At 48.6% G+C, this 12932-nt stretch overlaps 2 protein-coding genes across 2 annotated transcripts in view; both read right to left on the bottom strand.

Annotated features, from left to right (window-relative positions):
* DGCR14 (DiGeorge syndrome critical region gene 14) overlaps window positions 1-5908 on the bottom strand; it is a 34822-nt gene extending 28914 nt beyond the window's left edge. Inside the window, exons 1-3 of the mRNA XM_006874050.1 lie at window positions 5771-5908; window positions 4387-4555; window positions 4201-4296 (exon numbers count right to left, since the gene is read on the bottom strand). Coding sequence (XP_006874112.1) covers window positions 4201-4296; window positions 4387-4555; window positions 5771-5908 — 403 coding nt within the window. The remainder of the gene's footprint in view (window positions 1-4200; window positions 4297-4386; window positions 4556-5770) is intronic.
* A 4078-nt stretch (window positions 5909-9986) lies between these two features.
* On the bottom strand, window positions 9987-11701 carry GSC2 (goosecoid homeobox 2). Its single transcript, XM_006874054.1, has 4 exons — window positions 11697-11701; window positions 11010-11452; window positions 10639-10889; window positions 9987-10091 (listed from the first exon to the last, which is right to left on the bottom strand). Exons 1-4 carry the CDS (start codon window positions 11699-11701, stop codon window positions 9987-9989), a joined length of 804 nt encoding a protein of 267 aa, XP_006874116.1.
* Window positions 11702-12932: the final 1231 nt, after the last annotated feature.

Below are 12932 nucleotides of genomic sequence, written 5' to 3'. Positions count from 1 at the left end.
AACTTTAAGTTGGAATCTTGAGCCACAAATTGCGTTGAGACATATGCATTTAAAAAAAGATATGCTCACCCACCCAGAATTGTTGAAGATTTGTGATTTAGTTTAAAAAAAAAAAAAGGAAAAACAGTTTGGCATTTTGAGTTTCAGAGGATTCTAGGCAAGGAAAGTTGGCTCATCAAAGAAAACCCTTTCCTAGGACCAAAAGTTGAAGGGAACCAGCCAGCGATATACTTGCTGAGGCACCATTGACCTTGAGATGAAATAAGAGGGAAAGCTGATTGTTTTGAAGTGCAAAGAGGTGTGTGCGATCTCCCAAGCTTGCAGCTGGTACTCATTTGACTTAGCTTGGATGGCTAGGGTTGTTGAGCTGACTAGAATCTTACCAGATAAACATGAAGATGTTTAATACTCTGAACAAGTATCAGTTGCTACAATTTGAAAGACTGGACTTTTGCTTATGGATATAGTTCCTAAAAATTCCAATCAGAATGAAAGTCTCTTCAGATCGAGGAACATGCATGTCTTCTCAGCACTTGATTGGTAGTATGGGCAATTTACACATTGCTATTCGCTGTAAGTCAGAACCGATTTCTCGGCACTTAACAACAACATTGCTATAAATGCATGAAGTGACTGACTTGACAAATTTCATGGGTGTGTTTGGTTTTAGAATGAGGGGTCAAGGGAAAATCCCCACTGACTAGTTTTGCTCTTTTCCAGATAGGTCTGGTAAAATGGGGTATAGAATGATGTTGATAAGATTTTATTATCTCATTATAACTGTTAGTAGTATTGGTTGTGATTGTCAGACTGTAATTGTGGAAGATAGTAGCTAAAAGGAGGGAATAGTTATTTTTCATTTCAGGAACAGAAAATCCCAGGACATCAAGAAGAAAGGACAAGAGTGAAACTTAGGATCCTTGCCTGAAGAAGCAGAGACAGCAGAGATGGTGGCAGAGGTGGTGACATGGAGTAACTATGGACTCTAGGCCCATGGACTGAATGTAGCTGTGTGCCTATGGGCTGGAGATAGGCTTTTGGACATTTATGTGTGCATCAAGTATTTCTGATTTATTCACATTTGATATATAAGGGGAAAATGGGGCTGGTGGGTTGTACGTGTTTTAGTTATGTCAAGCGCAAGTATGATACAACCTAATACAGGCATAGTTAGCTCTACCCTAAAGGGCATCCTGAAATGATACACTTCATGAGGATTTAAGAATAAATGAAGATGAGACCAGTAAGTGTAAATAGAAAAGAGGAGGATTTGTGAGAAATCACTCTTGTGGGCGTGGCCCATCTTCAGTGTAGGAATAAGGAAAGTGTTGGGGGTAGCAGGCTAGGATAACAAAAGGACCAGCTAGCAACTTTAAATAAGAGTACTGCCATTAAAGAGACTGACCTGGAAAGATGGAGTGGCTAAGGGGCAGGCTTGCAGGGTGTGTCCTTTGGTTGTTTGATGATCCATGGAGGGGATTGTAATCATTGCAATGAAATATGAAAGTATGAATGTAAAGCTCTCCTATGTAAACTATCATATGATACACAATAATAAAAAAAGAACACAGCCATTAAAGGAGCTCTGGTAGCATAGTGGTTACGAATTGGGCTGCTAACCTCAGGGTCAGCAGTTCAAAACTACCAGCTGTTTCTTAGTAGAAAGATGAGGCTTTCTGCTCACATAAAGATTTACAGCCTTGGAAACCCTGTACAGGGTCACTGTGAGTCAGAAACGACCCCATAGCACACTACCAGAACCACCACAGCCATTAAGACCATGGGCAAGCAATTTTGGCTTCTCTGGGGAGAGGGAAAACAGGAAGTGTTGGTAGAATTGTAAATGGGGGACTGGAACTATAGAAGGGGCTTTTTCAGGACAGGCAGAATAAAACTGTTTGTGGGCCGGCTGTGTCTGCCCGTGTCTAATGCGTTGGGCGCCCAATTTTGCAAAATTGGATAAAGAAAACCTCACTCACTAAAAATACAGATTGGATTAATTGAGTGTTTGTCAGTATGGACGTTTCTCACAGTGATGAAACCTAATACAGGCACAGTTAGCTCTATGATGAGTGGCTAGGAGCAGCCAGTCAATTGCAGGGATACTTCCTTGGGGGTGCGGCCTGCTTCCCATATAATGGACATGCTGGACTTGCAGGAAAGGCTTTTCTTCTCGTCTGCTTGGAACGTTGGACTCTACAATTGTAAGCCATTTCCTTGGTAACAAATTTCTCTTTATATACATACATAGAGTTTTCAATGGTTTTGTTTCTCTAGAAAACCCAACCTAAGACATGAGCACTTATCAGCAGTGCTAAAAGAGCTTTATAATACTTGCCCATTCAGGACAGAGGCCAGGCCAGACCAAGCATGGAATCTGTCTGCAGCACACTAAGAGGAGCCCTGCAGGGTTGAGAAATGAAGCAGCTGTCCTGCATTGAAGACGGGAAACTTTGCCTACATGTCTCCTGATCCTGAACTGTAGCCCATTAGTTCCCTAATAACCCCCACAACTGTGAGTATGATCCGTAAGTGCTATGTGGTCAATAAAACAAACTATCAAACCTAGCAGAGGAGTAGAGAGTGCTGGGGCTACTGTCAGAACTGGTAAAAAGGTTGGAGAGAGAAGGTATGTCTAACCTCTGCCATAGGGATCAACTTTGGGCTCACGGTCTTGATTCCCTTCCTCCTTGTAAAGTTAGCCCCGGTAGCACTGTGAGTTAGGCATTAGATTGCTAACGACAAGCGAAGAGGTTCAGACCTACCAGCTGCTCTACTTCCTTAGAGACCGACTCTCAGAAACCCTAGGGAGCAGTTCTACTCTGTCCTATAGGGTCACTGTGAGTAAGAATCAACTTGATGACAATGGGTTTGTGAAATTAGAGGTTGTCAGATGCCACTACACCATTTCACACCCCCTGAACTTCAGTTTCCTTATCTGTGAATGACAAGGGTTACCTACAGTTTAGGAAGTTGAAAGGATTCCTATATTTGCTGACAAACACAACAGGACAAACTGTGTTCATGGGAGAAAGAGCTGGGTTTTTAAGCAGAAGACACCACATTTGTGTGGCCACTCACAGCACCCATATTAGCAAAACACAACTGTAGAAAATAACATCTGTCCAGCTGTGTGGATAGTGACAGTCTACTAATGACAAAAAGATGATCTGGACATGAGGAAGTCCCAATCACAGGCTTTCAACCCCAAGAAGTTTGCCACTTCCAATAGACTCATGTTGAACATTACTCAAAAAGCTTCACCCTTAAAAAACTCCCTTATGAAATTGGGATGTTACATATATATCTGAAATATATAAATTCACTGAAGTATTTACCTATTCAGTTGTTCTACACATATTTGTCAAATGCCTACAGCATGCCATGCACTTTTCTAGAACCTGAAAATACAGATGGAAGCAAAGTCCCTGCTCTCATGGAGAGGATGCTAGTTAAAGACAGAGACAATGAACAAATACATTTCCCCCCTTTAATATTCTATTGTACAGTGAAAAAGTAATATAGATGGGTAAGCACAGGATGTCCAAGTGTTGTTACTTTATACTGGGAGGTCAAGAGAGGTTTCCTTTCAAAGGTCACATCTGAGCCAAAGCCTGAAGGCAAAGGAGGCACCAGCTGTTGTTATCTGGAGCCTGTGATCAGGGCAGAGGAGAAAATGAAGGGGCACAGAGATCTCCTAAGGAAACAGCCAGGAAAGGAGCCCTTTGAGGCCCATGAACTCCTGGATAGTGACTGGCACAGTGAGCATTCTGGAGAGGGAGGTGGCATTACTCCCATTTATAGAGGAGGGTGGCTTACAGAACTGTCTCATGTTTAGGAGCTAGACCCAGATCATTGTGCTAACTGGATCAGCGCTTTGGAGCCTACCAAACCAGATCAAAGTAAACTCACTGCCAACAATACAGTGACCCTGTAGGGCAGAGTAGAACTTCCCCATAAAGTTCCCAAGGATGTCAGTCTTTACAGGTACAGACTGCCTTATCTTTCTCCCAAAGAGGAAGGAGCTGGTGGATTTGCTGACCTTGTGGTTAGTAGCCCAATACTTAACCTGCCATTTTGGCAAGGAGATCCATCCAAGATGAAATGTAATCTGCAATCCTCCTGGACTACCTCCAGAATCACAGACTGAGGATTCCCAGCAATCCCAACTACAGAACTGAAAAAGGGAAGCTCACTCACCATCCTCTGGTCCTCGGCCCCGGGACCGGGGCTTGTGGCCCACCAAGCCAGGGCCTGTGTGCACCTCAGGAGTTTCAAACGTGGCTGGAGTTACATCTAGGAGATGAGAGGGGATGGAAATTAGAGCCAACTCAAGGCAACCAGCCAGCTAGCTTCCCCTCTCTGCCACTCACAGACTCCTCTTACAGGGGGGTGGGGGCTCTCGGGACATCTTGCCCAAGGCAGAGCCGAACTTGATGGCGATTTGGCGCATCCGCTCCAGGTCCCCATTCTCCTCTGCCTCTAGATACTCCTTCTGTGCCTGTAACTTCTCTACGTCAGGAAAGAAGTCTCTCTGAATGACTGCCTGGAGGCCCTGTCACAAGAAACAGGAACAAGTTAGAGTCACTACCTGATGCCGCCTCCTCTAAGTTCAGTGATGTATTCACTATGGCCCTTGCTGAGCCCCTTCAACCTTTTTGTACCCCAGTGACCAGCTACCTCCTAATCCCCCGAGCTTGGGGTTATCTTTGAGCAGAAATGAATATATCGTATTTGGTCTAGCTAGCTGCAACATCCGACCCAAGTCAACACTCCTCAAGTTTCCACAAAATCCTTCTCCCTGCTTTACTGGTTGTTCACATTCTCTTCTGCTGTCTCTCAGCCTCCACATCAGCTGAACCATCGTGACTGTTGACACCTCTATTACAACCATCTAAACCCTTTTTTCCTGCGTGATGTCTGCCAGTCATTCCACGGTTTGCATACCACCACATCAGTTGAGACAATCCATGTACTAAAGGCCTTGTTCCAAAGCACTGCACCCACTCACAGCTGGCCACTGATAACACCTGCTTGTACGTCCCAGAAATGAACACCAGTAGTGCAGTGAATTAAGCACTGAACTACTGATAGGTTGGTGGTTTGAACCCACAAGCTGCACATAGAAAGAAAGATACGGATGTCTGCTTCTGCAAAGATATACAGCCTCGGAAACCTGTGTCACAGTTCTACATTCCATGGGATTGCTTTGAGTGTCAGATCAACTGAATGGTAGTGGTTTTAGTTTTGGTACATCCCAGAAGCATTCCAAATTTTACCAATCTAAAAGCAAACTGACTTCCTCCAAATGTGCCTGCTACCAACACATACTTCCATTTATCAACACCTACTTTAAGAGTCCCCTGAGGCCCACGCACTTGCTGCCCCCATAACCTCAGTCTGTTTCCAGAACCTCTAGCCAGCCCCTACTGTTACCGCCCTCTTTGTCACCATCCTTCCAGTCCGCCGAATTACTACTCACGCTCTAACAGAAAACTTTCCTTCCCAAATCTCCCCACACCACATACACTGAGTCGCCGTGGTCTCCTTCCCCTGAAAACCTGCTTGTACGCCCTTAAAGATCCCTTTGTCTTCACCGCTTACTTGTCCCTTGGACCGTCCATACCACAAAGGCAGGAGCGCTCAGACTGCTCCACCTCCGCTAGGCAATAGCGCGCGCCACGACCCGAAAAGAAAAGCTCGAGAGACGAAAGAGAAGCAAAAAGCTGTAAGGGTCCTGAAGTCGCTAGCATCCGCACCCAGGTTGTACCTCGATGTACTCTTCCTCGTCCAAGACCTGTTGCTTGCTCCTCGCAATCCCCGAGGCAGCCTCCGCCGTGCGTTTCCGCCCAGGTCCGGGAGCGGTGGAAAGCAACAGGTCCCGGGCTGAAACCCCCGGCGTCTCCATTGCTTTCCCAGGATCGCTCGGACAGCGCAGGCGCATCACTGGGCCAAAGGCTGGGGCTGGGTGGTGCCTGAAACTGTACCAACTGCGCATGAACATTACGCAGCCAGCCAATGGGAGAACTGCGTGCTTCCAAGGTCGGCCTGCGCTCCTATATTACGTCACTAAGAGCGCTCGGCCTTACGGGAGTTGTAGTCTTCGTTCCCTACGTTGGTCACTTGCATGTGGGCTGTGGATACTAGGGAGCTCAGCGCCGTGTCGTTTAATAGTGAAAAATTTATCACTATGTGTGCTTCAATATGGTTAGGAAAAACGTACGCTTTAAACATGTTGTTTAGAAAAGTGGTGACAGCAGAGACAGTGGCAGAGGCTGTGGCATTAAGAGAGCCGCTGCTAGCTATAGGCCTATGGACTAAGACCGTATGGGGACAGGAGGCTAGCTTGCACAATGTGCCCTTTGGACGTTTAAATGAATACATATTTTTTGTTTTGTATATGCACATCAAATGAAAAAGAAAAGAAACGAAGGAAATATTGGTTATATACACATTTCAAACTTTATGGGAAATGAGAATCCTAAAACAATTATTTTCCTGATAGTTATTGAGCAAATATAAAAACATTTTTAAATGTCTGTTGTTGTTGTTAAGTGCTAGTGCAGTCGGTTCTGACTCACAGTGACTCCTGCAGGGTTTCCTACCAGGGAACAGCTGTTGGGTTTCAACCACCCATCTTGCAGTTAGCAGTCCAGTGCTTATCCTACAGCGCCACCCCAGTATCTTCCCCTCAACCCCCCCAAACAAAATGTGGTGGTGGTGGTGGTGGTGGTGTTGTTGTTGTTGTGTGCCGTGGAGTCGATTCCGACTCATAGCGACCCTGTACAGGGTTTCCGAGGCTGTAAATCTTTTAAGGGAGCAGAACGCCTCATCTTTCTCCCGCGGAACAGCTGGTAGTTTCGAACTGCTGACCTTGCGGTTCACAGCCCAATTCGTAACCACTACGCTACCAGAGCTCCTTAAACAAAAGTTGACGCTTATTAGGAACCTGAATAGCAGCAGTATGGGCTTCCCAGAAGAGGGTAATTCTCACTAAAGTCACCCAATGTTGCTTAAGCATTTATCAGGAAGAATGTCTACCCCCAAAGAAGAATTACATCAGACAAATAAATTCATCCCAAATCAATGTAGTACAACTTTGCTTTTTACTATTGCAATCATCTCTTCATTTCCAACTTGTGATAATGATTTCTGCCCTGGTTGAGCTGACAGTCTAGTGGGAAAGACAGCCACTAGTTAGATCACCCTAGAAACAGGCATAGCATTGCAGCTGTCACAAGTGCAAGCAAGAGTTTTTATTTAGGGAATTTGACCCAGTTAGGGAAGTCAGAAAGGAGCTCTGGTAGCGTAGTGGTTATGAATCGGGCTGTGAACCTCAGGGTCAGTAGTTCGAAACTACCAGCTGTTTCTTGGGAGAAAGATGAGGCTTTCGGCTCCCGTAAAGATTTACAGCCTCGGAAACCCTGTACAGGGTTGCTGTGAGTCAGAACCGACTTCATGGCACATAACAACAACAACAACGAGGGAAGTCAGAGGAAGTTTCCCTGGGCAGGAAATGATTGTAGAGCCAAAGGATGGACAAAGGATTGATCAGGTGAAGAGGGAACAGGCAAGTTCTAAAAAGGCCTTTCTTGGGCAAAGAGGAGTGAAGGGTAAGATAACATCAGAAGGACAGAGACCAGATATGGGTCATGGTGAGAAATTTTAACTTATTCTGAGAGTAATAAGAAGCCCTTGGAGTGTTGTAGGCAAGGGAAAGGTAAGTTCAGATTTACATTTGACTTTAATGGAGAATGAATTGAAAAGGAGCCAGAGTGAGTGCAGGTAGACAAACCTGGAGGCAAATTGCAATACTCAAGGTGAGAGATGGTGGCAGTTCAAGATGGTACAGTTGACGCTGGAGAGAAGATAGATTCTAGGGTTTTTTGAAGGTAAAATCAACTTCTTGTGGCCTCCATATAGAAGATGTGGAAGAGGGAAAAGAGTCAGAGTGATTACCAGTCCTCTAGTTCATGTGTATGGTTTGGATGGGAAGAGTTCGTTGTGGGCAAAATGGAGCAGTCAAGGGAAATGACTGGCACTGACATATAAATGTGGCAGAGAGAACACAATCAGATCCTGAGGGTGGGAGAGATTGGAGATGAAAGGGGAATGACTGGGACTAAGACTCATGGATGCCTTTATAAAGGAGGAAGTGGTAAACTTTCAAAGGAGCAGCTAGAGGGAGGAGAAGATCTAGGAAGGAGGCACAATCCATAGTCCCAAAAGTCAACCTCAGGCTGACTCATGGCCGCCCTGCAAAATATCAAACATCCAGTCAGGGCTGCTTACTGTGAGTTCAAACCCACCGGTCTCTCCTCTGGAGAGAAAAATGAATGAAGCAATCTGTTCCCATAAAGATTTACAAAGTTGAAAACCCTAAATGACAGTGGTTGTTTTGATAAGTGGGACAAGTCATCTAGAATCCAGTGACAGGGGAATGTTCCAGTCCTCAGGGAAGCTGGCCAGAATATGGTATTGTCCCCAGATGTACAAGTGCAGTCTCTAAGGGAAAGGGCAGGATTCAGAGAGAACTTTGTGATAGCCAGAAATGTGTCCCTGGGAAGGGAAGGCATGAGTTTCCTGTCCTGAAGTCACCAGCAATGCTTGGGTAGCCTAGGCTGAGGGATGTGATGTGTTGGAGTGTCCCAGGAACCACGGCCTTGGTTTCTGCACATTGAATATAGATGGACTTTGTTTCCTGCCAGATACGTAGCACCAGATGCCATCCAGTTGATCCTGACTCATGGCAGCCTATATGTGTCAGAGTAGAACTGTACTCTACAGGGTTTTCAGTGACTGATTTGTCAGAAGTACAGCATCAGGCCTTTTTTTTCTGAGGCTCTGGGTTGACTCAAGCCTCCAACCTTTTAGTTAGCAGTCAAGTGCATTCACTTTTTGCACTACCCAGGTATTCCCTTGCCAGATGACTGCCCCCAATTCCCTCCAGTACTATTGGAAACCAACAAGGTTCCCAAGTCAGATGAAGGGGTGCTAGGTGCCTTGGGCCCACTTGAAGAACAGAACTTTGTTTTCATGCTTTTATCTTGGAGCTAGGCTGATGTGGGGAGACGAGGTGTCAGGCACTTGCCAAAGCAGTAGGGTCTCCCCAGTCTAATCCCTTCTCCAATCTTTCCAGTCTAGATTGGTAGAGGGAGGCTGACTTTACAACATGGAGACCCATGAAGCAACAGTGTTAGTGGCCAGCACTGGCCCCAGGAGCAATATGTTCCACTGGGATTCTGCAGGCTCACCCCATCTGAGGACTCCCTGGACTGTGCTTCCTCCCAAAGAGAAACCAGGCCACCACTCCCTGGGAAGTAAGAAGGAGGGGCAGGACCCCTGCTGGGCCCTGTAAGGGAGCCACATGATGAGTCTCAGCTTCTTTTGCAGTGTATTTGTTTCTTTATTTATCTGTATCAGCATGAGATCACAGGACTCAGGAGTAAGGAAGGGGGCTTCTGGAGATCATATCTTTCAACCTACCTATTCTACAGGTCCCAACACACTAGGACACACATAGACTGCCCACAGTGCCTAAGGGTGGAGTCGAGGGTAGGCAGAGTCTGTTGTGATCAGGTGGGGGGTGGGTATGTCCATACTTGAGGAAAAGAAAGAGGCATGCCCTTCTTCCCCGCCCCACCCCCCCCCCACCCCCCCAGTTGAGGAAGGAGATGTCACTGGGAAAGACTTCTTTTTTGGTGGTTCCTTTTCTGGGTTGAGAGTCCTGAGGATACTGGCCTGCTGTGTGTCCTTGCAGCCTTCGAAAGCCTTGACTGAGAAAGGACAAGGTACCAGTGGCTGGGTATGACCATCCTCTTGTGGGGGCAGGTGACCTTACCATAAGGGTGCTACTCTGAGCATTAATTCCAGGCCTCAGAAAGCTGAGGACCAGAAGCCTGTTGTCATCTTTTTCTGATAAATCTATTCTTTGTTCTGAGTCAGGCCCCAGAGACCAGCCAAGCCCAGGAAGGGCTCTCTGAGCATCAACAGCCTTCTTTGGAAGGCTTCTTGGCTCCGGGTAGGAACCTCGAGGATACTGACGCACGCTTCTGGTGTCGCCACTTGGCTCTGCGGTTCTTGAACCAGACCTGAGGACAGGAGGAAGGGGGAGTTACCCAGTCCCAGTCCCAGGACTTGTGGCCACTACCTGACTCCCAAACAAGAGCATGGACTGACAAGAGCTGAGGGCCATCACCCTTTATTCAAAGCAGAGAGGAACTGTGGCTCAGACCCATGAGCGAGAACCCCTTTTCCAGCCAATAGCTGGTGGCATCCAGGACGCCCCTTCTGTGTTTTGAGAAATTGTGAGCTTCTTAAATTCTGGAATAGGAACATGTGGTGTATCTCTTATCATCAGGGGAAAAAAAAAAAAGTTTAAGACAAAGTAAAAGAGAACTACCCTCATCTTCTTGGCCCTCCAGTTCCGGTCACACTCCAGACACACCTGCGCCCCACCCCCACCCTCGCCCCTCTCAACCACAAAAGCGCACCCTTGCACCCCCAGGGGTCTGGCGCTCCTGGGGTCTGTCTGCTCCCTCCAACATATCAGACCTCGGCAGTCTTTAAAACCTGAAGATCACTGGCAATCAAGTCACACCAATGACGCCTCTTTCGGACGGACCGGCGGACACTCACCTCCACGCGCTCCTCGCGCAGGCGTAAACGGCAGGCCAGGCGCTCCCGCGTGCTCACGTCGGGGTACTGGTTCTGCACGAAGAGCGCCTCCAGGGCCTGCAGCTGCTCCTCGCTGAAGATGGTGCGGTGGCGCCGTGTGCGCCGTTGCGGGCCCGGCCCCGGCCGAGCCACCGGGCCTCCGGACTGCGCCCCCGCGGCCAAGAGCAAAGGCGCCGCGGGCCCCAGCCTCAGCGGCCACGGCAACCGAGCGCCTGCGGTCAGGGGCGCCTTAGCTGCCGGGCTGCGGCTGGTCGCTCTTCCCCCAGCCCCAACCCTGGCCCCGGCCCCAGCCCCGGCCCCGCGCCGCCTGGCGCCCCGGCGCACCAACTCACCCAAACCGGCGGTGGGTTCTCGGGGTGCTCCAGGGCCACAACAGCAGCAGCAGGTGCAAGTAGCGGCTTCTGCCGGTCCGGCCCTCGCGGGCTCAGCGAGCTCCCCCGAACTCTGGCGGCCCGCGGATGACGGCGGGCAGACGGTCGGGCCCGGAGGGTTGCACGTGGGCCGGCTGGAGAGGATGTGCTCGATGGAGAAGGGACACGGCCGGGCTGGACCCCGGCGGCTTGCCGCACCCCCATCCGCCTCCATGCCCTGTTGAGCTGCCGCAGCAGCCGTGTGGATATATACGAGTACGTCGGGGCAGCGCACGGTAATCCCCTGGCCCGCCGCCGGGTCCACGCGGACTAATCCGGCCGCGCTGGGTAAGAGAATGCTAATCCCCGGCTGCGGTGGCGGGGGCCCTCCTCTGCTTTGGATGGTGGCAAGGGCCCTACTCCACCTTGGAGCGGCGGGCGCTCAGCTAAGGGGGGTCTGGTTGGACTGGGGAGGACCTGCCTCCGCAGACGTCCCTGTTCCCCATCAAAGACTAACCGATCCCTCTGGGACAGCCTGTTCTGTAGCCGCGGCAGCCAAGCCCCTCCCGAACCCCACCAAGGCTGGTGAGCAAGTCTAGAGGAATCCAACCTGCCTGGAAATATCCGGGCCCCCAAACTCTTGGTCTCCAAATACGGAGAGGGCACTACGGCATCCGGGTACCCTGTAGCTCAGTCAGTTCACATGTTGGCCCCAAACCTTCCCCTCTGAAATGAAATGACCTAGGCTGCCCAAAACCAAGCCTTGAGCTTGCTGCTGCAGGCCCGCAAACCACAATCTTATTACAGTCTTTGCCCGATTCTCTGCCTTCTTTCCCAGCACGAGGAAGCCTGCGAGATCTCCCCTCCTGCTTTCCCAGACACTCCGCAAAAACATTTAACACCCTTTCCTTCACCCCACATTACTCCACCCTCTGCCCCACCCCGCTCTCCAGTTGAGTCTGCCCTCCTCAGGTCAGTCGTCTCTGTCTACACTACCTCAGGAATTCATTGTGCTCAACCTTACTGGTAACTTCCACTTTGCCAAATTCTGTGACGATCCTTTAGCAGTTTAACAGTTTTGGCTTACTGGGGACTACTAGTTAATGCCTTCCTTGCTTGGTGTCTGAAATACAGTGTGACTCACAGAGATATGCAACAAGCTGCTTTGCTTATACCCCCATTTTTACTTCCTGGCTGTATGAACACCTCATTTTTCTAATCTATAAACCTGACTCAAGCGTTGCTCTCAGAACATAGTCTGTGATGTGTTTAGAGTCCAGTTGTAGGAAGAGTGGGCTTCAGGAATGTTTGCTGACTGGGGCAGCAATTACATTCCCACTCTTCCCACCTCGCTGGATCTTCTTCAAGCTTTTTTGCTGCTTCTACTCCAACATCAGTAAGGACATTTTGGACTTCAAGTGACAGAACCTACTGACTCAACTGCTGTCCCAAGAGGCCTCAATATAGGATGCATTGTTGTTGTTGTTATGTGCCGTGGAGTCGGTTCTGAGTCATAGGGAACCTCTACAGGGTTTCCGAGACTGTAAATATTTATGGGAGCAGAACGCCTCATCGGGCAGAACAGCTGATAGTTTCAAACTGCTGACAGTGAGATTAGCAGCTCTATTCGTAACCACTACGCTACCAGAGCTCCTTTATAGGATGCAGGCTGGGTGAGTCACCGCCATTCACAGAAGTCAACTCTATCACCAAGATGGCAAATTTAAGGAGCTCTGCTGCGTAGTAGTTACGAATCGGGCTGTGAACCTTAAGGTCAGCAGTTCGAAACTACCAGCCGCTCCGTGGGAGAAAGATGAGGCTTTCTGCTCTCATAAAGATACACAGCCTCAGAAACCTTGTACAGGGTCGCCAAGGGTCAGAACCGACTTGACGGCACTTAACAAC

Source organism: Chrysochloris asiatica, unplaced genomic scaffold (genome assembly GCF_000296735.1).
Source record: "Chrysochloris asiatica unplaced genomic scaffold, ChrAsi1.0 scaffold00260, whole genome shotgun sequence".
Classification (NCBI taxonomy): domain Eukaryota; kingdom Metazoa; phylum Chordata; class Mammalia; order Afrosoricida; family Chrysochloridae; genus Chrysochloris; species Chrysochloris asiatica.
Note: the sequence above shows the minus strand (reverse complement) of the source record. Positions and strands in the feature narration are given on the sequence as shown.

Coding starts and splice junctions, on each gene's coding strand:
- GSC2 (XM_006874054.1), bottom strand. Junction 10,890..11,009: donor AGAACCCACCGCCGGTTTGG/GTGAGTTGGTGC, acceptor CCCTGACCGCAG/GCGCTCGGTTGCCGTGGCCG. Junction 10,092..10,638: donor TGCGCGAGGAGCGCGTGGAG/GTGAGTGTCCGC, acceptor TCCTGTCCTCAG/GTCTGGTTCAAGAACCGCAG.